Source organism: Ixodes scapularis, unplaced genomic scaffold (assembly GCF_016920785.2).
Source record: "Ixodes scapularis isolate PalLabHiFi unplaced genomic scaffold, ASM1692078v2 PGA_scaffold1__304_contigs__length_218370807, whole genome shotgun sequence".
NCBI classification, from domain to species: Eukaryota; Metazoa; Arthropoda; class Arachnida; order Ixodida; family Ixodidae; genus Ixodes; species Ixodes scapularis.
In genome coordinates, this window is record NW_024609846.1 from 30,614,121 (window position 1) to 30,638,506 (window position 24,386).

The 24,386-nt window shown below is 47.0% G+C and overlaps 1 protein-coding gene across 6 annotated transcripts in view; it reads right to left on the reverse strand.

Moving 5' to 3' along the window:
* Window positions 1–1,148: 1,148 nt before the first annotated feature.
* LOC8032947 (CAP-Gly domain-containing linker protein 1) overlaps window positions 1,149–24,386 on the reverse strand; it is a 119,137-nt gene continuing 95,899 nt past the window's right edge. For all 6 annotated transcript variants that reach the window (XM_029975447.4, XM_029975446.4, XM_029975448.4 and 3 more), the window contains 13 exons: window positions 21,615–21,672; window positions 21,086–21,169; window positions 20,468–20,624; window positions 16,353–16,518; window positions 14,421–14,576; window positions 12,874–13,088; window positions 10,178–10,316; window positions 9,670–9,734; window positions 7,266–7,371; window positions 6,674–6,851; window positions 3,973–4,022; window positions 3,382–3,494; window positions 1,149–2,553 (listed from right to left, as the gene is read on the reverse strand). In XM_029975447.4, the coding sequence (XP_029831307.2) occupies window positions 2,331–2,553; window positions 3,382–3,494; window positions 3,973–4,022; window positions 6,674–6,851; window positions 7,266–7,371; window positions 9,670–9,734; window positions 10,178–10,316; window positions 12,874–13,088; window positions 14,421–14,576; window positions 16,353–16,518; window positions 20,468–20,624; window positions 21,086–21,169; window positions 21,615–21,672 (1,710 nt within the window). In that variant the 3' untranslated portion in view covers window positions 1,149–2,330. The remainder of the gene's footprint in view (window positions 2,554–3,381; window positions 3,495–3,972; window positions 4,023–6,673; window positions 6,852–7,265; window positions 7,372–9,669; window positions 9,735–10,177; window positions 10,317–12,873; window positions 13,089–14,420; window positions 14,577–16,352; window positions 16,519–20,467; window positions 20,625–21,085; window positions 21,170–21,614; window positions 21,673–24,386) is intronic.

Genomic DNA, 24,386 nt, shown 5'->3' on the forward strand with positions numbered 1-24,386 from the left:
CTGAAGACAAAGCTTCTATAGTCCGTTGCAACTCAAGAAGGAAGGGCTTGGGAAAGGAAGGCCGGGGAGGAGGAAGCAGGCAAAACGCTGGAGGGAGGAGGAGGTTTCCCCCTCCTCTCCAGCATTTCCTTAGCTTCCTCCTCCCCGGCCACCTTAAAAATAACTGAGGGCCTGCACCCGCATCAGCTTCTTCAGTGCCTATTATTATCAGCTATTATCATAGCCTCCTCTACACTGACAAAGCCTGGCAGATCGCCACGAGACACGGTTGCCGAAAGTGAAAAGGTAGAGCGGCAGACAAGAGGCATGTAACGGACACCCCGCTGCGGCGAGACGCCGAAACACACTTGCCCCGAGTGATGGAATGTTCGCTCGTGCTTCTCGCGTTCCTCGCGCTCCCGCTTGCTCTCTCGTCGGGTTTGAAAACCATGCTTCGGGTCCTTTCCGCTGCAAAAGCTGTGCGCTGAATACCAGACTCCCCGAGAAATGCTCTGTGCTACCAGTTCTCGCGCTCCAAACCTGCAACCGGGCACTCTATGGCGCCGTCATCAAACTGCCAGGCTTTGTGGGCTATGCACCATATATGAAATTTACTTTAAACTGTCATAATAAACTAAAAATAAAAATAAACATTAAAAATCTTTGCAGTGTTGAAAAATAATAATGAACATACTTGAAGCTTGGTGCCTTTACAAAATTAACGAGTACTTGAAACAAAGGCATCAAATGTGATGAATGCAAAACGACATATAACGATTCTTCGAAGGCCAGTCTATAAATTAACAAATGCACCAAAGTGCAGAAAAACACTCGCACATAAACATCATTGATGTGGGGTATCTCAGAAGAAAGTAATTGCAAATTACCTTCCTACTTTCCACTACTTTCCAAAAGTAATTAATAATTGTGATGAAATACTTTTTGAGCAAAGTAGTTGAACCTGTAATTAGATTACATTTCCAAACTAATTTATCCAAGTATGGTGGCATCTCCTTGGCAACATTGCAATATTGAAACTGATTTCCACTTCTGCTGCTTAGTTTCATGTTCATAAAGAGCTTTAATCGTGCCTTTTGTAACCAATGAAGTGGGCCCTACATAGCGTCCATTTTTTACTTCGAATGACCGTGACATTCTGAAACCATTAGTGCAATATCAAAGGTACACCTTTATTTTACACTCGAAAATCCCAAATAAATTACAGTATTTACCAAACTCCTGATATGATTTGTCGTAATCTGTAAACAAATACAACTTATGAAGTGCTAAAAGAATAAGTCTAAAACCACGAAAAATTTGGTGCAGTATCGCTCCAACAGCGAAATATCATCAGAAATTCGTGCCACAACTGTTTCGATTTTCGTATGTGAACACAAGCCATAGTTTATAATTGGAATACTAATAATGAGGAACAGTTCCAACATAAATGCAATAATCGATGCCACCGATAAAAAACAAAAATGACACAATTTGTGCGTGTTACTTGTGCATTGCAATCTTAAATTTTTTGAAGATGTTGTACTATAAATAACAAATATGTCGCTCTAAAACATGCTACGTGCAAGTGCGCAACGCAGTGGCCAAATAATTTTATATTATCGAGTAACTGCGAGACCCGGGAACAGACGCCAAGTGCTGTTCCAAAGCGAAGAGTATGGCAATAGAGCCAAAAATCGATTAACAGCCTAAGCAGCCCGATATTGAGTATACATATGACGGCTAAAAGAAACAGAGCGGCTAACAACGGGTAACCCCGGAACGCGAAACACGATTTGTGCAACAAGAACGAGAAAGGCACTGGAAGCTGTCGCTGCAAGAGTGTTCTGGATCCTCTCACAAGGGCCGGAAGCTGCTTCGAAGCAAGCACCACTTCATTATGTCGGCTCGATCTGGAACCGCGGCAACTCATTCTACTCTTGCGCCAAAGCAGCCAACTGCAATAAATATCTCCGGTACTTGAACAACACCGCTCGGATATCGTTTCTAATTCGATGTCAACAACCTTCTTTCCCGCTGTCGCGAGAAGGGCGAGCGCCTGTGCGCCAAACCCACGAGGACGGATTAAAAAAAATAATCCGGACACTTCGCAACGGTCTTTGGCGGAGGTCCGTCGCGCACCTTCGCTAATGCGATGATCAAATTTCGTTGTACGGTCGGGGTGGAACGAGTAGTTCGTCTCTGCAGAACTTGATCAAGGGGCGAACGTCCCTCTTCGCTGTTTTGACGTGCCTCGCTTCGTGAAAACGAAACGTGGAGAGGTTGCAGTTTCGCTCGGTCGGTGACGAGGCCCTGCCACCGGGCAGATGGCCTCGTGGGGTGACGCGTCTTCTTCAGAACGTCTCGCTGGGGTCGCACTCGGCGCTCGTGTGTCCAAACACCTCGCAGACGTTGCAGTACGGTCGGCTCGAGTGGCGGGCCACGCTGTGGTGGCTGTGCGACGACATCTCCTCCTCGATGCTGCACTGGACGGGACAGTCGGCCGTGTCGTGCACGTCGAAGCGGTCGCAGATGTCGCAGAAGAGGCGCGGCGCCGACATGCCCTTGATGCCGTTGCTGCGTGGGAAACGGGAGAACGCAAATGTCACGTCGTAGCCTACGCTGCCCAAATAACTGACTACATGTACAATGCCTAGGGAATTTGCGGTCGAAAACCACTCGCCTACTTCGCATATGCCGTAAAACCCGCAAAATGAAGAGATAAATGGTGAAAAATATGACTAGGGCGATATTTGAGGATGTGACGGCAAAATTTTATAAAATCCTGTAATACCGCCAGGATCCTGGCCGACAAAAGCATGATACTTTTGCGACGTCATTAGGTGGAAATGGAGGGACCAGATTATAAGTGTCGATAAGCACGCCCTTCGGAGAAGCGTTTTGGGCACCATAGTTCTAAATACCATCGACTGCGAACAACACGAAAAGAAGCCTCCTCGAAACCTCGTACTGATGGCGAAAGTGACGACGAAAAGTTTCCATAGTATACCTAGCTTCGTAGTGCAGAAGAAGCCATAAGTCAAACACTCGATTAAATGTTGGCTGAAAACTTTTAGGTTTTTTCAAGGTCTATTCCCACGAGTATCTACTGCCTCCGAGATTTGCTTGCCCATAAAGAAGCAAAGTCTCGTAGCAAAATATTGGTCACTATTATCTGCGCTTCTTTACTTTTAGTAGTAGACCTTGTAACGGTGCAATGAACGGCACTCTATTCCCAAATCTGAAGCTTAGTTCACGTCCTATGGCCATCAGCTGCGTAAATATTGAATTATGCAATATGGCGCTTGCAAGACAAAAAGCTGTGGGAAGAGCCCTACAACCGGGCCAACCAGCGTTTGGGAACCTCACAAAGTCTTAAAAGGCAACAAAGAGATGCCAGCTCACAGGTTTATGTCGACGTCGTCCAACGTAGGCCCTGCCTTGAGGATCTCCACTTGCGACTTCAGCTCATCGTTCTTGCGTTGCATGTCGACGATGATCGAGTTCAGGAACTCCACCTGAGTGGTCATGTGACGAGATGAACGGGGTTTGAGAATAATACACCAGACCGTACTGCTTTCACTAACGGGGACCAGCAAAGCCTAGCAGAGATCGAAAGAAGAGTACTGTAACAACCCAAAAGATAACCCAGATCTAAATGATAGCCCACGCGTTTTTTGCGCGATTCTTGGATACTGGGTTTGAGAATTTGTGTGGAGATCCTGGCAAGCGATAGCGGCAATCCCTTCAAATACTCGAAAGGCAAGTGAGAGAAAAAAAGTTATATGGTGGTAGTATATAAGTGGCAACGATCAAAGTCGAGCAATCTGAGCTTTGAGACTTTGTAGTGTGCGTAATGTTCTTAGCCTAAGGAATTTGTTCACTATGACTTTCAAAGCTTCTTGGCTTATACACCGAATATTACGCCCTTCTCCTTTCACCCAATTTGCCCTTTGTCTTCCATTTTTTGAGACACTGTGGCCAACAAAACCCTACCTGCATTTGGAGGCTGTCCCTCTCCTCTTTGACGGCCTCGTGGTCTCCATCTGAAAGTTGAAACACCGGGCCTCAAAACTCCAGAACGGGACGGCACCACGAAAACAACTCCATCTTATTCCACGCTGCTGATGAATGATCATAATGAATAAAAGGTTTGTAGCATAAAAGCAGACTTCTATGCAACGCATTACTAATACCCACATACTTTTCAGCAAAGTAATGACCTAGATACTATTAAGACAAGGAATGAGCTACACATTTTTGTTACTTTTTGACAGTGTTGGGTAAAGTACATCTAAAAGGTACTTCAAGTAAAGTACAAAGTAAATGAGACGTGATTAACTTCAAGTAAAGTAGCAAGTACACTGGGTGCAATGTACTTGAAGTAAAGTACTATAAGTACAATGTACTTGCCGAGTAAAGTATTTTAACACAACCTTTCGTGATACCGTTTCATTCCCGTATACAGTGATTTTTTAACTGGTATGCATTGCCCAGGGGTGATCAGGGGTGCATGGCCTATTTTCAAAAACAGCGGCGAATATTTGATAAGTCAAGTGGCCACAGAGAAGCTATTCTCAGGAATAGAGCCAAATTCAGAAGTGTCCTTCTGATTTTGGCACCCCTTGCACTGGATTGTTGCACTCAAGGGCGCTAAAAGTACTAGGAACAGGCACATAGCCAGGATTTTGATTTGGGGGGGGGGGGGGCCCGCCCATGACAAAATGCTGTATGAGGGGGAGGAGGGAGAGGAGGTCCCCCCCCCCCTGGCTACGTGCCTGACTAAGAGAAAGCATGACGTCAGCCCCGCAGCTTCCGCAAGCAATCCTCTCATAGAGAAGTGTCCTCTCCTTAATGCAAAAAAATTGAGTGTGCGAGTGCAAGTGATAATTGATCATAATGTGGCACCTGAGATTGGGGTGCGAAAAAATTAAGGAACTTTCAACTAGAAGGAAAAGACAAAAGAGAATGTCTCAAAACATTGTGACGTTCTCCTCCGTTGTCTTTTGCTTCGACTTGAAAATTTAATTTTTCCGCACCACAGACTCAGGTGCTACATTATGATTAATTTCGCCCTCCTAATAGTTTAAACCTCCTCGCTTGTGCTGAACGACCAAGAAGTAGCGAGAGTTTAAAAAGCTACGGGAAAGCCGCTACCAGAACAAATGGGGCGATGCGGCGTCTGCTCACTTTTATGGCAAGAGCAGAATGTCCCTCCCAGTTTTTCTTCGAAGTTGACAAAGTATCATTTCGTGATACAAATTTAACAAAACCAAATTTGGGGAATGTACTTTGAAGTCGGGAATTGTACTTTCCTCGGAAAGTACCGAAAAAAAAATACTTTAAGTAAAGTACAAGTACATACTTGGAGGATGTACTTCAAGTAAAGTACAAGTTTCCTAAACCTACTTGAAGTAGTACTTTAAGTACAATGTACTTAAAGTACTTCGCAACACTGCTTTTTGATGAAGTAACAGGTAATGGTATTTAGTTACTTCTGGTGGGGAGCGTGTTCAATGGAAGCACCCAACTTAGTTCTCACCCCTGCTCGCACCTGTAATTTGTACGACGAGAAAACACCAGATAGGCCGCAAAAAAATGTGCAAAAGCTATGTCAGTATAACCTAAAGAAGCGCAAAAAATACAAGGACGAGGAACTAAAAAGACAAGAGCGCACTCGCAACTGGTTTCTATTTGTGAAAACAATCATATATATAGCTTCAAAGTAGCACATACTCTCTCCTAAGTTCTGTGAGAGAGTATGTGTTAGTTCGAAGCTACATATATATGATTGTTTTCGCAAATAAAAAGCAGTTGCGAGTGCGCTCTTGGCTGTTTACTTCCTCGTCCTTGTATTTTTTGCGCTTCTATAGGTGATCATGAACCAACTGGTCCAAATTGCTACCTTTATGTCAGTATAGACACAGTTATCCACCAATGAACGCATTAAAAAGCGAGAAATTATTCGCGACAAAAATATTGGAAGCAGCTACTGTTTTATAGGAACGACAAATTCGGAGTAAAGGGAAAATAATGCGTCACTTTCAAGCTGAGGTGACGCAATCCTTTTAAATCGTGGCAATGAGTAATGTACTTACCATAAAATCCCGTAAGGGCACCCTCCCCCGAGAGATTGCCCATCCCATTTTTCTGGCTAAATATCCATAACATGAAAACTCAGAAACATCGCCCACGCTCTATTTGTGACATTGTGTGATTCCTGTCGGACATCACACAATGTCCGACAGGAAACGCATCAACCACGTGATATGCACATGCGATATCGATTCCCGTGACGTACGAGTTGTTGCGGCATGTTTATTCCACCGTGAAATGCAAAAATCTGCTGCATCTGCAATATCTTTTACCATAACACAGGAGTTTGTCGTAACGAATTCCGGCATGTTTATTACATCGCGAAATGCAAATTTGCCCTGACCGCAATTGTCGGTATCAGTTCATATTTCACACGGTTTGTAGCAGATGGCCCGGTGCTTTATCACCTTTTGTTGTAAAGTTTCGTTGTCGCATTTATCTCTTTGTTTTTGGGTGGGCATCCTGACGGGATTTTGAGGTAACTACTTTTTTAGCGAGTAACGTGCAACAATATTTAGTTACTTTATTTCAGTAATGCGCTTCTGTCTGCATAAAAGCGGCACGGGCCACGCTGCACTAGACGCAAGTTGCGCGGACTCACCGCCGCCGCTGCTGCCTCCCAGGGAGCTGGCCAGGGCAGACTTCCCGTTGGCACTGACTGGCGCCGAGGCCCTGAGCTCGGCGAGCTTCGACTCCAGCTGGCGCTTGTCCGCCTCCAGGGACTCCACCACGCTCCGCCCGAGCCGACTGCGCTCCAGCTCTCGCTCCAGCTGCTCCATCTGCGTCGTGCCGACGGCCACAATGACTCCGCGCTTTGCTTCACGTTCTGGGACGGGACCGTCCCAGCCAAAAGGGGACATCCTAGTAACGCGAGACTTCGGTCCGTCTCGGGTCGAGATGTCACCTATTCGCACTCGCGTTCCAAGGCGGCGGCAGGCTTTGCGTGGTCCTCCCACTTTCTTCATTAATCAAATTATTTCGACTAGCCCCATGACCCGCACACAACGCTCGCATAGCGTCCTCGAAGCAACAGATATTGAAGTTTCTAACTCAAATTGTTTAGCACTCGAGTTGTTTCTGTAAGTTCGTAATCTCACTGTTTGCACGTCGTTACCGAGGCATCGGCTGTTTTTGAGCGCAGAAAACGAACAAATAAATGAGACGGCACAAACTGCAGCTGGAAGACTACCCACCTCCTTGGCGAGCAGGCCGAGCTTGCGCTTGTCCTCCTCGGCCCTCCCCCGGGTCCGCTCCAGTTCCGCCCTGAGCTCCTCCTCCGTGCTGCCCAGTTGCCGTTGCCTGAGGCACGGGCATGCGCTCAGTCACGGCCACAAGTTCGTTTCTGCCACAAGCTCGTTTCAAGGCCACAGGCTCGTTTCTGCTCTTTTGTTTGTCCGATTAAGCTTTCATTTCATTTATCAAGGTTGTTACATTTTTGAACTTCGGTCCCGCTTTTATCAATTTGTGGGGTCGGCCAAAATGGCGTTGTAGATGTTTTATCCAAAACTTTAATTTTAATATAGACAACCTAATTTCTTATTACGCTCGTCTTTTGTTCATTCCTACTTCTTTTTGTTCACAATATCCCTAATTTTTTTGTTTTTCTTCACCGTCGCACGGTTGGCGGTCGAAGCTTGCCCCATCCAAACCTTCTGCTAGTGTGTTTGTTCCCAGAGCTGTTAGGGTTTTACAAAGGACTAACGCTTTGCTTTCCCGTTTGTTGTGTTTGCAATGACCACTCTCTTCCGGGTCGTTTCATTTAGATTGCGACGATTTAATTGCCAAAATACCGGAACCAACCATCAATAAACAAACTGCGGCACTTTGAAATAAAACAACATGTGCAACAAAAAAAAGGAAAAAAAAGCCACATTACATTGTGCATGCTGTTCAAGGCTCGGCAGCCGCAAGCACAAATGCAGAAATCTTGTCCACGAAAACATTGTTCTTTATTGTCTCCACAAAGCAGCTTCTCCATTCAACAAACATCCTTGATATGGCACGGGGCTTTAGTTCTCTAAGCAGAAGCACAGGAGGTTCACCTAGGTAACAATCAATCCCCTAAGTTGCTATAAAAAATTAAAAAAATTCCTTGAACGTAATTATATATGCAGAATGCTTCCTAGTGCTATTGGGTCATTTAAAAAAAAATCTTATAAATGAATGAACAAAGTGCATTGATGCTCTTCACAAAAACGTCCTTACATTGTGCATTTGTGATAACCATATTTCACGAAAGTGGGTTTCAGAAAAAAATGTACCGCAAACCTTAAAAATATTTTTTCCCTGCATGCGGGAAGAAAAAACATAAAAAAAAAAATGTCTGCTTAACGCTGCTACTTACAAACGGTATTACACATGCTCAGATATGCTGGATCTGCTTTTGGGTGTTCATATCAAAAAAGCTTACACACTCCCTTTTTGTTTTATGTTGTGGCATCTGCGAGTAGCAGCACCAATCAAACGGTTTTTATGGCTTTCCTCTCGTGTATAGCAAAAAAAAAAAGGATATTCCAGGCTTAGGTGTTTTTTTTCCTGAAACCCACACGCATGAGATTTGAATATGATAAACGACATCTTTGTGCAATGTTTCATTGCACTCCCTTCATTGGTTTGTTTATAAAGAATTTTTTACGCCCGAATAGCGCTGGGATACACCCTAGAGAAAAGTGAAACAAATTGTCAGGATAAGGTAGGCAGGAGAGAAACCCTCTTAAAGGTTTGAAATGCAGCAACACTGGGAAGGCGGGGTCAATGAAAGGAAAAAGGGGAGGTCGTCTGGGCAGTCAGCGGGTAATGTAGGCGATGCATAAGAGCGAAAAGGCAAGCAGGCCCCAGAGGGCGTTCCACAGGGGTTGGACGCTTACCGTGACAAGGGAGTTATGGCGCAACGCGCGAGCGGAGCAGGAAAGAGAGAGAGAGAGAGAGAGAAACAGCGGTGGAGGACCACTCATTAGCCATCCCATCTTGGGCCCGCCGCGCCAGTCTGAGCAAACGCCCGACACTCGTGCACCGACGACGAGGTGGTTCGCTCTGCGCTCGCGCCCTCCTTGAAACAGATGTCACGAAAGGTTTACGGTCGTCGGAAAGCACATGCAAACCCCCAGAAACAATGATCGCCCGACAGCACGCTATCGTTACTTTTTACAAAGGATAAATTAAAGGGCAACTCCGCAGAATACCGCACGTGGAACAAGTGTGCGACTTGGGTGAAGCGCGTCGTAACGAGACCTCGCACCAAAGGTCCAGCTAAAGTGACGCTACATTCCCGATGAGGTAATACTGCGGATATAAATACTCCACCCAATCCGGTAGAGGACCGTACACGATTTGCACCGCAATGCTAAGTGTAACACTGCAAACACTCGAGATTTTCGGTGCAGATTTCATTTTTGAGCCCCCCAACATTTTTTGTAACTCGTCATACGTTGGTGCTTGTTCCGTAAATCGCAGCTACTCGCTTTCCGTGGGCAGTAGAAAAAGCTATACGTGTGGATTCCTTCACCGAGCATGGCGTGCACTTACAACAACAACAACTAGTGGACAGAACCTGGCACATTCGCAGAGAGGGTGCTGGGTGCCTCATTCCAGTCTCACCTGTTTTGCAGCTCCTCTATCCGAGCCTTGAGAGCTTTCACTTCCGCTTCGTTGTTGCTGTCAGCCTACAAAGGTTTGAAAGGGTTAACCCATCAGAGCCCGACTCTAGTACATGCGCTCCGCACAACCCCTCCAAGCCTCGGCGGTACGGTAGAATGTCCCTGGAAGCCGGGTCTTCAAACCGAGTAAGTCAGTTTTTAAAGGAACATATTCACTCTACAGATGCCTATGCACATATTACAAGCATACTTTGGTTATCCTTCACTACATCCATATTTCTGCTATATTGGTCCTCGTCATAAAGAGGTCCCACACTGCTTCAATACCCAACCCATAGTAACCTAACAAAGAAGTATACGAAATACCACGTGAAAATTCACAATGGTCACGCAACGAGCAACTAAGAATGGCACGCACGGATGCCGATGTAGCGAACGCTTTTTCCAATTAAAAACGAGTTCAATACAGAAAGCATCAACGACACAGACACCATAGCACAAGGGCCGACCTTTCGATCGATGGCCTGGGCGGTCGCAGATGCCAACTCGGCTTGGAGCTGGGAGACACGCGCGGACAGGTCGCTCTTTGCGCCCTCGGCCTCGGCCAGGAGTCGTCGCAGGTCGTCCACCATCCCCAGCTGGTTCTTCCTGCGGCGAACGGATGGGCGCAGCTCGGTCAGCTTTCACCCTGTAGTTCTAGGCCCCAGAGTCTAGGGAGGCCTTAGGTAGTTCTAGGGAGATGCTCTAGGGACAAACACACCATTTATACTTTTTGTCACAAGAAGGTAGTAGGCCTTTGCACCAGCACATAGGATGACTCTAAAATGCACATCCCAAACTTTCTTCGCTTTCATAGATTCTAAACCTAGGAATGCAAGTTTTTTTTTTTTTTTTCATTTTCGTTTTGTTTGCAGGGGACAGGATATCGGAATACCAAGAGAGAGGTCAGGGTCTCAACTGTTGCCGGAAGACACAGTCTTTTGTGAAGACAAATGGGCGTGTCATCATATTTTCGTTACAACGTTCCACGAAGCTCTAGGCTCAAAACCAGCCCTAAAACACCGAATTGACAGTTATTGCGTAGGCGAGTTGGTGGCGCATAGCTTTTAATGTGAAATATCTTTCATTTCGGTCAGTAGGGGGTCACTTGCTAAAATCGCATGTAACGAAAACATGCAACGCTAATACCGCTAATATCTTTGCAGCCGTACTATCCGCACGCCTTACTACGGTATCGCTGTGTAGAGGAAAGAAGCCATTATGGAATCACGCACGTGTCGCACGGGCAGATAGCACCGTTGTTGTGCCAACACATGAAGCAATCAGAGCTAAATTCAGCCTCACACGTGGTGTTCGTAAAGACGGAGCTCGGCAGTCCATTTGTCAAACCGAGCAGAAGTGGTTCGCCTTTGAGAGCTCTCTCTGCCATAGTAGGTATAATCCATCGAACTCAAACCACTGCTCATCGGGACTTATAAAGCATACAAGCATGTAATTTGTTGCGGAAATTTGATGGTTGCTCGGCTATGGCGCCCCCGCGGGGTCCAGAAATGGCGTGAAGAGACTCGGACAGCAAGACAGAGGGATGCCAATCCTCGCCCATCCCCTTGATCACGCTGGACCGAGTCCGTCTCCATAGGAAGCGCAAGCGTAGCAGCGAGCATGATTGCACGATTAGACCGTCAGACCCCCACTAGGTGTAACATAAGTTAAGCATGGAAACTTTGTAATACGTGACGTCACGCCACGGTGGTGGCGCATCAGGCACGCTTCTGATCCGGGGCTGTGGGCAGAAGTCACCATGCGGGACAAGCACTCCTGCGTTGTTTTGGAAGAAACCAGACGAAAGCCTGCCTTCTCATCAAAACACTGTGACTGGGGCTGTACCAAAACAGCCAGAAAAGGTTTGAAAATCAGATTGCACGTGTTTTCTGCCCGATTGGTTCATCCAAGAATGTGGATAGGTGCCGGGAAAAGGGAAACCAGATGCTGTCGGACCACGATTGGTTGTGCGGGAAGCACTCTAAGTTGAACTCACGGAGACTTGTGGTCGCCAGATTTATTTGTTTTGTTTCAACACAAATGCGGGAAAGCCTTCCAGTTGTCCGGACCACGTTCGGCACGTCATCACGTTCAAAGGGCCGCCTGATCATTCAAATGACAGTGGCCAGTAGACCAAACGCTGCGATAAGAAGTGCGGGCCTCAAAAGACTTTTAAGTTTGAAGGTTGTTCGGGGTAAGTAGGCTCGGCGTAAACAGTAGATACAAGGAGATGTTGATCATTGTTCCCAGAGGCCATCACCGACTTGCTATGTTGCTTGTTAGGAAGACGTAGAATGGACAAATTCTAAGGCAGAAAAGAGCATGGGGACTCACATCGGAGACAGAAAACATCACATTCCTATTGTTTTTTTTATGCAGGATGTGGCACTTCTTGCTTGCACTCCATCGCGCATGTGCCACGCTGGTGGCGTGCCGCTAGGGGCACTCCGGTTTGTTTGTAAAGCTGAGTTGGCGTATAAAAAGGCTCTGTTCGAGAATAAATCTGCAGCTGTGTTTGAGACATTGTTGCCCTGTCCCCTTCTTTTGTGCGTCCAGTATCTCTGGGTTTTTCTAGTAACTACCTAAAACACAGTCTGAATAAAGGCTGGTTTACTCACTCTCGACTGCTTACAAACGTGTGCGTCAAAACCTCTTGCTGTGTAACACAAGTTATCGTACCTTTCTTTCTTTCGCACATCATTCTTTTTTGCTTATCTTGAAAAAATTCTCAAGATGTTATAAAGAATGATTTCTCATAGACAGTACATACATTTGATCTGAAAATACCGCAAGACCTGAACACGATAACCGTCTCTCCTCCTCTCCGACATTCGCTCTGCTAAAGTGGGAAGAGTGGAGAATTTCTCCGGAGGAGCGTGTCCCGCTTTTCATAACCTGCAACAGGGTGTAGCGGAATTCAGTTCCAGGGTCCCCTCATAGATGGTGCCAGTGTGTTCTCTCGTCATAAGAGATTGCAAGAACTCGGTCTCAGCTCAAGGGCGTGAGCGGGCCTTTGCTGAGCAAGAGGTCATTGGTTCGATTGTTGCCGGGGGACACAACCTTTTGCGAAGACAAGTGGTTGGGTTATCATGTTATCGTTACAGCGTTCCACAAAGCTCTAGGCTAAAACACGATTCGCGTCGGAAGAAGCGAAGGAGCGCACATCTGGTCGTGCATCCGGTTGACGGCCAAGGTCTCCTCCTGGTTCTCCCTGAGCTGCCTGGCAAGGTCCTCCCGATGGGCCGAGAACTCTGCCCTCAACCGCTCCAGCTCCCCCTGGGCCGAGGCCAGCTGCGACTCCCGGTCCGAGGTCTGCGCCGAGAGGTCGTCCCGGTCCCGCTCCCGCAGGCGCCGCTCTTCCAGGGCCTCCTCCTTCGCCTGCCAGGGACAACAATGAACATCCATTTAGGTTTTAGGCGTGACTGCAGTGTCAGATATATGCAGGAGTGAACACGCAGCACGGCGAATGCTGCGACGCGATTGCTTACGTAAAGTCCTATTGGTGCGCGCTCAGATAGCTAGCCCATACTGAGAGCATCTGCGCCGGTCAGATGACACTACCGAGGGGGAAAAAAAGTGTCTCGTTTCTATGGCACCTGGGCACATGCTCTTTCCACTCAGACCATCTGCACTGACTCTGACGGATGCTGGCTCGAACACAGCGCCAGAGAGCTGTTCACTTGAACACATTCAGAAAACTCTTCTTGCTGCAGTTGAGACAAAAAACTGGGGTCAATGGCGAAATTGTGTCTAAGCAACAGATGCAGCACGAGTGCTAAGTTCTACATGACATAGCACACCCAGAAAAGGACTTTGAAAACAAGCATGTCTCCTGAAGAGAGGCGTCGGAAACCCGGCCCACTACATATTACCACTAACCAATTATCAAAGAGTCATCTGGTGGTACCGCTCGCAACCAGGGCAAGGAGAGGACTTTACCTGGCAATTGTGACGCGCGCAGTATCCACACCTATATATATCTTCTACTGTGGGTGCGACTCGTTGGCACGAATATTAGGTTTGGATAGAGAATCGGTTGGGGAATGAAGCCCGCTGCTAACTCTGTGCGTCGGAAAGTGTTCTTGTTGAAGCATCGTCTCAAAACAAAAAAAGTAGATGACGGAAAAATCCTGTTCAAGCACGGTCGGCAATACTGCGTGCAGCCGCCTTGGTTGCTCCGAGGCAGAGCTTCGGCGTAGCGAACCCCGGTTGGCAGGTTAGAGTCCTAGCCAAGCTGGCCGCAATCTGACGGAGGCTTTCGGTTGCACTACAAAAGAATCCCAAGCGGTCGAAATTAATCCTCAGTCCTCTGCCGGGGTGTGCCAGATGCCCTTTGCTTGTTCGGCACGTAAAACCCCCAAGTTCGACTTTAATGCTCGGTGCACTCAATAGTAACCAAAGCTGAGCCAGTTTTGAGCGTCTTTAAGGTGAAGCACATGATTTTCTTCGACCAACTGTGGCGAAACCACACAAAGAGAAGGGTGGCATTACTCTCATAGCTGAAGCTGCCATACATTGATGGTACAGTGGCTCAAGGTGAGGCGCAACATCTTGCTCACAACTTTCTGAGAAGCTGGACGGATCGGCACACAAGCTAAGCTCATTTCTTCTGGTGAAATTAAGTTCCAGAAATGAAGCAAAGAAATGGCTCCTTTCCCTTTCCAAGGATGGGATTCGCGATAGGCCCGGCGTTGTTGGTCTTAGCCTCACCTGCTGAAGCTGGGCGGCCAGCTGTTCGGCGCGCCTCTCGGCGGCTGCCAGCTTGTCGGCGAGTGCTCCCCCTTGCTGCTCCAGTTCCCCCCTGAGGTCGCTCGCAGTCTGCTCCAGGGTGCGGCAGCGTGACATGCGCTCCTCCAGCTTAGACTCCTGCCACGGAGAAAGAGAGGCCGGCCACGTCGGTCGCTGTGCCTGGTCTGGGACGTGGTTAGGCTGCATACCTTATGGTTTTAGCTACGGTGCCTGCAACGCGTCTCCCACTGATGTGTTTAGCGCCTTATTTGACCCACACATCCAAACTGGTCCCGAAGTGGGAACAGATGACGTGGCAAAAGCAAGAGTGTCACGCTATCGAATGTTGCGATTCTGGCAGTTGGGCGTAGAAGTTTCTAAAAAAGTGTGCGGCGTGACACTTCTATGATGCCATTGGGCGGAAATCGAGGAACTACTTTTTAGGATGCGATAAACACACAATCAGAGATGCATTCTGGGCACAATAGTTTTAACCAAAACAAAATGCAACAAGGACACTCGATCGATAAAAGGGGGCCAAAGCAGCCACTGGCGCTGTACAGAAGTTCCTTCTTCTTTTTCCTGTTTCACTATTCCTGGTGCTTACTACCCCTTTCTGTTCAGGATCAAACAAGTCCGACATCCTGGGTGGCACGTAGATCGTCGGGAGATATATCCATTTTTCGTTTGTTTGGTCAAAAGACGTAACCACTTGGTCTGAGAAAAAACGGGCAGTTGAGAACGAATGGAATGCACCTTTTAAGAAAACTCGCACATGCAAAAAAAAACTCATTCAGGTTCCAAGCCTTACAAATAGCCAGTATTTAATCTGAGCACCGGATGACCAAAGTGGCGTGGCATTTAGCAGTTGAGACACCAGGGGGGCTATACAAGATGGCGGGACGAAGGGACCGGGACATCACCGCCTGCTGCGATTGGTCAGTGGCGTGGCGCTGACCAATCGCAACATGCGGCGATATCTCGGTCCATTCGTCCTGCCGTCTTGCATAGCCGCCAGTACCCACGCTTGAAAAGACGAGACCTCCAGGTCACCATACAGACGTCACCAGTGTGACAGTGCCCCACAATAAACTAAGACAAAAATTTGCATGAAACTGTAACGCCGTGCACTACAGCTTACTGCAACTGCAGTCGAAGCTCTGCCTCCGGTGCGAGCTCCCTAGCTTCCACGGCGCCTCTGCACACACGCAGTCACACAACGGAAGGCAACAAGTTCTTGTGTGACGCAAAGCTTCTCCCACAAATCCTAGGTTTGAGATAGACCATTGTTCAGCATAACCTAGCGAATGGCAAAGGCTATGGCCCTAGCGAGCCAATAAAAATGTTGGAGCGGATCACGTGGCAACCACTTCACGGATTAAAGCCGAGGTGGTGCATTACTGCGTGGCTCGCTCCAACGCCGTGACCGGTTCACTGGGGCTAGTGGCTTCCACCGTTTGCGAAGTAAAGGCCGATTCACGCACTTTGGACTGCTTACGACCTCTCACAATCTCTTACGGCGGGAGAACACGCTGGCACGCTCGTACCATCTATGAGGTGACCGTGGAACTGCATTTTACTAGAGCGAAGGCTTTGCAGTATTTACGAGATCAAATGTACATACCATCTACGAAAAATAGTCGCTTTTAACTGTCAAAAGTTTTTCGAGCCAATAGTGAAAGAATGACGCGCAACAAAAAAGGAAATTTATGGAAATCGCGAGTGTTCCACAGTCACCCGATAGATGGTGCCAGTGAGATCACTCGTCGCGAGAGAACACAAGAAGTCGTAAGCGGTCGCAAGTGCGTGAACGACTTTTAACGCCAGAAGTGGAGCGTAGTCCCCCCTTCGCCCAGCCCCGTCCAAAATGAAGGCTGCATCACAACGTCGCCCAGCAGCAGCTGGGTTACTCACCAGGTCCGCGAGCCTCTGCTCGAGCGCCGCCACCTGCCGGCCGTGGTCGGAAGTGGCACGCTCCGCCGCGGCCTGCAGTCGCTCCGCCTCATGTGCCGCTTCCTGCCTGGCCCTCTCGCACTCCTGGGACAGCGTGCGCACCTGGGACTCCAGGGACTCCACCTGCCTGCAAGACGTGCAAAGAAGCGCCGTAAAGCCACGGAGCTAACAATCTACTTATATACTAACGTACATACTTTATTAATCCGTGCCTCAGAACGATCGAAGTCTCGATGTGGGGCACATACGTCCATACAACGTGTCCAACACATATATAGAAAAACAATGTGGTTATGAGGTGAATAGTAAGGTTTCTCACGTTTAAAAGACGTCTGTAAAAGCATCCAAAGAAGTACTTGATGATATGGCATTAAAAGACAGGTGAATATGTGAGATCGGACAAAGTTTCTCCTAAGAGCCAGGATAAAACAAACTGGCGTGTCTACTGGAATGTAGAGGCACGTGAAAGTTAAGACAACACAGCAAGGTGCTGTTTATCTGGCCATGAATTATTCTGCACAACATTATAGTGCGTCGTGCCCAACTCTTTGACTTGATAGAATTTGTAAGCCGCGAGTCTCGACTATGTACGCCCAGTCATGAAAACACCTTCGTTTAAAATGATGATCATAAATCATTTGAATAAATCTCTTCTAAAAGTTTTTCAATTTGCAATGCATATTGCAAATATGCATATAAAATTCCACACAACACTCGCAAACTCAAGCCGAAAACGAATTAGACTGCAAAATAAGTGAATAATATGCAATGAATTTAAAAAAATCTTCGCTCAAATGAGAAATCAAGCCTAGCAATGTTACAGCTGATGCGACGATTCGAGAGACACGGTAGGAAAAAGAAAGATGATCATCAAAATAAATGCCACAGTCGCGAACCACAGACGCGTGCAAGATGCATGGTAATGGAACCAAGAATGTAAGCAATTAAAATTGACTCCCGCTTTCAACACATTGATAGCACTTTAGTTTTATCGGGAATGACCCTTTAGGAAAGCATGCTGGAAATCACTTAGCTTGTACCAGAAATAGTGAGACATGCGGGCAAACACAAGAATCTCGAAAACCTTAGAAAAGGGGTATAATAAAGAAATAGGTCTATAGTTGTTTCCCACACAAGCATCACCACCTATGTGAGCAGGAACCACAACCGACCTTTTCCACTGGGAAGAGAGTGAGCCAAATCGCGAAGGAAAGTTAAAAATATAAAAACAGGCCCCAAAAACTTGGAGCAGCCCTTGCCAATGAAGCTGGGCATCTGATCAATGCTTACGGAAAGCTTTGGCTTCAGTTTTCTCATTGCCCCAAGATTTCAAATGTATCCACGCTAGTAATATTCGAAGTGCCGCGACAGTTAAAACTGTCGGACGTAGTGCCACCATAAATATTGGAAGAGTAGAAGTCTCGAAAATGATTTGCAAAACCATTTACTACCTTTTGGTGCGATGACACATATACCCCAGACCCATTCCGTAAAGAAATACTGTTAGTTGTGGTCTTTGAATGTTGTGTCACAAATCACCAGAAGTCATCTGGCTTTCGGAACAAGCTATTTTCTACTCGTACTCGATGCGTGCGTTTGTTGTGTGCGAACAACTTTTTCAAGAGCATTCTATAAATCCTGAACTTTGCGTACCATGGGTCCACACCGCTTGACTCGAAGAGTTAGTGAAAATGCGCTTTTCCGTGCATATAATGCCGTAATTCCTTGGAAAACCAGGCTGGATATTTGGAAGGGCTCTTTACATGTTTCAATATAAAGCCATCAATACCCTTTTGCCCTATAGACCAACTCAACTCTCTGACGTCACGCCGCTGCGGTGGCGCTGCTGTCGGCACTGGGCATGCGCAGGTGATTCGCCGAGGCCGAATCTGGTTTCTGCGCGCGCGCAGTGCCCTCGCCTGGTGGGCAAACGCGAGCTTGTTTGTAAACAATGTGTTGGTCGATAGCTGTAAAACTTTCAGTTGCAGTATTAACGTAGTCTTCACTTAAAATTGTCGACCCGTTACAGTTTTGGAGAAAGTCATATGGGCTTATGTAGTCGTACGAATAGCCAGAAAACATCTGACAGGCATGCGACCTTTGGGAAAGAGAAAATGACACACTAAAAGGCGGGTGAAAACATTGGGTCTAACAAGCGTATCGTTTATAAGGTTAAATTATCGATAGGACAATTTGAAAGGAAGAGATCAAGGACATTTCCAGCAACATTTTCTAGCTATTATTAGCTCACCGAATTAGTCCATTCAAACGGGCAAAGTTAATTAAACGTGACGCTTCCTTAATCGTATCCGAATTTACGCGAGTAATTTGCTCAGACAGCCAATCTACACCGGGCAGGTTGAAACCCCCCTTGAAGTGTACGTGAAACTTCGAAAAATCTATTTGCATCTCAAGTCTTCTAAGATGATTGGTGCCTGGAACGCGTCTGCCAGGGAATTCCAGACTGCAAGCTGTTTTGGTCAGACGGGTTGAAGCAGCAGATCCAAGTTGCAACACTGGTCATTATGACGCGTGTGAAGAAACCATTTTGGTTCGAAGCTGATGCAAAGCATCTTGCGAGCCAAACAGCTTTGCAACCAACTTTGCAACGTACAAACGCGGTGTCCTGCAGACCCTTGGGCATTTGTACCATCTCTCCTTTTGACCCGCATCAGGAGTGTGTCTTTAAGACATGAATATGCGAGCTTACTGTACCGGTGACAACTTGGTTCGAGCAGCCAGAGAAGGAACATACCGTAATATCCCGAGTCATCGCCCACCCCCCTACCACCTGAAATTCGTTAAAAAAGTGGGGTGGGCCATGTCTCGGTGGGGAGCACAAACACTTGAAAAAAAAAGAGGAAAAAACCGCCTATTTTTCTCTGCGTATCTAGCGCTGATGCACAAGAGATACATCAAACTCAAAACTCGATTTAGTTTCATTGTTTTATAGAGAAAATGCTCACGAAAGAATATTTTACTATAGCGAAGTCCGTTGCTTGCATACGCGCTAGAAACACCGCCGATCTGCATATAGCGCGAACGTTTGTTCCGTGAAAGAATGTCACCATTACGTTCTCCTAGTTAGTGAAAAAAAAAAAGAAAAGTCTACAAGAAAATAGAAAAACCGACCAGGCGCAACGAGCCAGCGAGCGAGCGAGCGAGCGGACCAAAGAAGCGACCAAGAGCAATGCTGGGAAAGCCGGAAAGCCGGCGGTCGCGTTGGCAAATACTTTGGCGTCGGGCCAAGTCGGGCGCCTTGTCAATTGCAAGTTCTTGCGCAACTTGTTTGGTGCATACATACGTGCGTCCGTGCACGGCGGGCTATCAATGCACGGTTGGGACGCTCTGCAAACGTCTGTGTAGGACGTTCCAGCAAAGCTTTATTTACGCTTTGGCTTTGCCTAAAATATTGCACAACCGCGGTCGCGACGGGCGGGAAGAAGGAGCGGGTTCGCGGTGACCTTACTTCGGCGGAGACAGACTTTGACCTAACACTCCGCGGTTACGTTAACAAACTCTTTTTATGTTATCTCCATCGTTTTCTTTTCGCACAGATACACGACCACTTTGGGGTCGCTCACGGAGGAAATGCGTAAACAAAAAGAAGTGTCTTTCCCTCCTTCGTTTTACTTTGTCACGGACGTCCTCCAACTGTAAGGTCCGCGACCGCGTCATTCGCGTGTGATGAGTGTTCGCGGACCGCAGAGTCCGCGCTGGGGTATTTGAAGGGGTGGGCGATGACTCGGTGTTTTTTCGGAAATCGATATTGGCCCAAAAAATGGGGTGGGCGATGGCTCGGGGACGGGCGATGACTCGGGATATTACGGTAGTTAACGACTTTGTACTGATTGCCCCAATCAACGCGTCGGTCCGGCAGAGACCGGCAGACAACACGTCTGATAAGTCAAAATGCCCGCCAAGACAGCCACTCAAATCGGATCGCTCGAAACCCACAAGTCGGCAACTACGCCGCGGGACTGCACACGTGCATACAGGATGTGTGCACGCGTGCAACATACGTGTGTCTACATCCATCCACCCCTCTGGCACGGCTCGCTGCAGCCTGCACTCACCTTTCCCTCTCCTGGAGGTGGGCATTGAGCTGGGCCACCTGCTGCGAACCCCCACTGGCAGTAAGCCTCAGGGTCGCCAGCTCTTCTTCAAGGCCTCGCTTCTGGCCCTGAAGCTGGGCACACTGCTCCTCCGCCGAAGTCAGCTGGCGCTGCTGGTCTGCATGGCAGGCAACCACAATTGGTTCACGTCACGGGTCGTGGCTCGAGGCATTGCCAAATAAGGAATCCTAACGACACCCTTTGTATGGAACGTGTCAGTTGTCCCAAATTGCTATCTACGGACCGAGAGTTGCCTGAGGTAGGAATGAAGCAAATTTCGTTTTTACACCTTAGGTCTTCTGCCAAACAAAAACCTAGGGTGTTATCAAGCACCTATAGTTGTTTAGAGGGAGTGTCCCGCAAAAAATACACGAAGAAACAGAAGCCTCACACATCAGTTGAAACAATAAAAAAAAAAAAAATATACCACAGCACTGAATGCTGCGAAATACATTACTCTTTGAATGCAGCGAGAAGTAATTAGATCTCTGTTTCATGAATATAAGAGATAATAAAGAAAGTACCGTACAGTCCACCTACAATTACTTTAAAACCAAACAGATCATTAAAGACGCCCACCTGCCGCTTCGCTCTTGATGATTCGAGACTCCTCGCTCAAGAAGTCGTAGTCTGTCTGCACCTGGGCCAGCCTGGCATTCAGGTCTGGGAGGAGAGAGGCAGGCGTGAGTGAGAAGTCATAGTTCATGAAAAACATGCGATTGATGCAGGAAATGTAACTTATATATTATAATCGGAGCTCCGAGAACACAGCCGGCAATTTATGTGGAACCTCGAGAGGATGTATTCAATCCGCGCATACCTGAAGTTTTTTTGGGAGTTTCTGGGCGTGTTCACATTTAATTTTCAACACACTCGTCACGAGTCACCCTTACTGCTTGCACATACGAGTTATTGGAGTTGAGCGCTCTTTTTGCTATCACGGTCACGAATGAGACGCAGCTCTGCAAGCTTCCTCGAAGAGTGACGCACACCGTTAAGGGCAATCCAAACAGAATACAGTAGATGGCGTGCGCGGCAAAAAAAAATGCGTTGAATCACTGAGCAGTTGGATGACCACTGTAGCACATGACCTCTGGTGATGTCTTACCTTCGACAGCCTGTTGCTGCGACTCTTCTCTCGCCTTGGCAGCCGCCATGCCCTCCTCCTGGAAAATAAAAAAAACGAAAATTCTTTGTCTCAAACCACGACCACACGGAGGTCTAACGTTATTACCGCAATGTGCAAGCTTTTTGAGTTAGTATTTAAAACCACACATTTTGCAGTTTCAATTTAAAATATCTTGCTAATACAGGGTGTCACAAAAGAAAATTTACACTGTCTTTTTTAACGCAAAAATAAACTAGGCATCGCCGAACGCTCATTCGAGCACTAGGTAGAGCTAGAGGTCACAACCAGGTGCCAAAGTTTGAGCCCGATCCGATAACTTAATCAAAAGCTATAAGTGATTTTCTGAAAATTTCAATGGGAAAATGGAGCCCATTTTTGCCCATTTTCGGTTTCTGGTGCCATAGAGTCCCATGTGTCTGAAAACTCCGTCGGCCGCCATTTTCCCATTGAACTTTTCAGAAAATCACTTATAACTTTTGAATAAGTTATCGGATCGGGCTGAAACTTTGGCATCTGGTTGTGACCTCTAGCGCTACCTTCGGGCGGAAAATGAGCGTTCAGTGATGCCTAGTTTATTTTTGCGGTAAAAAAGACCGTGTAAATTTTCTTTTGTGACACCCTGTAAAATAAGAGGGTAAATTTGGCGAGAAAAAAAAATTGTATTATACTGCAGTTTTCTTGACCATGCACCTAACTAGCGCCAACCGGTGAGTCGATTATTTGACGTTGCAGAAACCTCAGAGTTTGAAAGGTTTTAAACTCACTGCCCCCAAGGTCCACAATTTTTGTTTTCACTTTAGACTGAATCTGAATGCTTTCGCTTCATGACAACCAACACTGGGTACAGTTTTTACCAAATAACTGCCAATTTATGATCATTTGCAGTTGGTTGCACTAGGTGTGGAATTTAGTGTACTGTAGGAAAAAGTAAATTTGGGGGTTTTACAGACTAAGCCAAGGAAGGGAAGCTGGCACGCCCCAGCAAAGAGCAAAGGATTAATTTAGATCATCTGCTTTTGACGTGGAATGCAAACCTCGGCTATACGCCGCTTTCTCCGCAATGAATCTCTGTCAAATTGCAGATACCACAGCTGGGATTCACACCAAATATGCTGAGTCACCGAAGGGGCTTCTTTCATGTGAAGAGCTCCCTCGGTCCTCTCGCGTGGGACCCACACCTCAAAAAATACCGCAAGGTTGAGAGAATTTAACGACTGAATGTGTGATCTGTTTATTCAGATTTTAGGCGTCTCTTTTCAGTATCCGACATGATACGTAACGTGCTCTTGAATTGCTCCAGGTTAGACAGAAGGCCTGCGAGGTTAAGTTTCTTCTATAAAAACTTTGTTAATGAATTCGGCTTTCACAAAGACCCGTACGTTCTGCCGCCTCCCCAGCGCTCAGCAGGACTGAACCACTCGAAAAATGTCTGACTGTATGCTTCTAAGAATAGCACTTTTTTAAGGGGGCCCTGCAATCATATTTAAGTGTCTACCTTTTTTTTGCTGTTTCCACGTCTCTTGGGGTTCGGGCAAGCCAGCGGGCACGGAGAGAGTAACTAAATATCAGTGCGTCATATTTTAACCGGACGACGCAGAAACCTCCTCCACCGACGAGGGCGACCCGCGGTAGCGAAAGCGCGCAAAATGTGACGTCTTTGGTCCTCGGCTTACTACTGGTCAGAGCCACTAAAAGCTTCTTTTTAGTCGAAATACAAAACATAAGTGGCACGAACCATTTCAATTATTTATAAAAGTAGTTTTTGTTCAGTATTTTAGATAAAAAAAGAAACGAATGCAGTTCATAAAGTACGGAAACAAGAAATGACCCGTCGAGATACCCGCCATCAAGCGGTGAAAAAGGCGGCGCATACTAGAAAGGAGTAATGGGATCAGGCGCCGACACGGAAAGGTCCCGGATGTACGCGACGGCGCTGCGGTCGTATGGGCAGGAGGATCCGACCGGCTCCGAGCGTTCCGAAGGCCTTCGGCGAGAAGCTTTGTCTCGCGGTTTGGCCGTTTCGCGGTATGTATGGCAGCGCAAAGCAGCTCCCACTCTGGACTGATCTTCACCCCATGTTTGCTGTCGTTTGTGGCCAATGAAGTGACATGCCGAATTAGTATTTAATCGTGCAGCATATGCAATGAGAGCCGCTCTGACTGCCCGCTGCATACAGCCTATCCAGAACACGCTTTAATGGCGCCCTCTCGAGCCGTCGACACACAGTGCGGCAGCCGTGAGCGCTCGATGAGCTCACTATTTCTCCTCTAGTTCACGGCCACTCTCAAGCAACCAAGGACGTCATGAGGGAGGTTATTTATTGCTTGTCTTTGTAATTTTAATTTGCCTATAACTTTTAAAATAAAGGGAATTTCGAGAAAAGACAAGTTTCACCAAGTTACTACGTTCAGTGCGCTCAGGTTCAGTACAAATTAAAAATTAGTCAAAAAGTCATTGCAGGGCCCCTTTAAATACAATTTTTTTAGTGCAGACAAAACGACGAGTAGAATTTACTGCCCTCCGACCGCGTGCATGCTCGGATCATTGGCCGTTTTGATTCAAATGTTCAAAACTCGATGTAGTCCTCTCCTGCTTGGATGGTAAAAATACATCCGCAGTATTTCTTAAATTAAAATTAAAATAAAAAAATAAATAAATGCAGCACGAAGTTGAATCTTTGACAGGTGTTCAAGAGAAGAATTCCTTCAACACAGGCACTGCATTGTGCAGTACCACTCCGACGTAAACGAT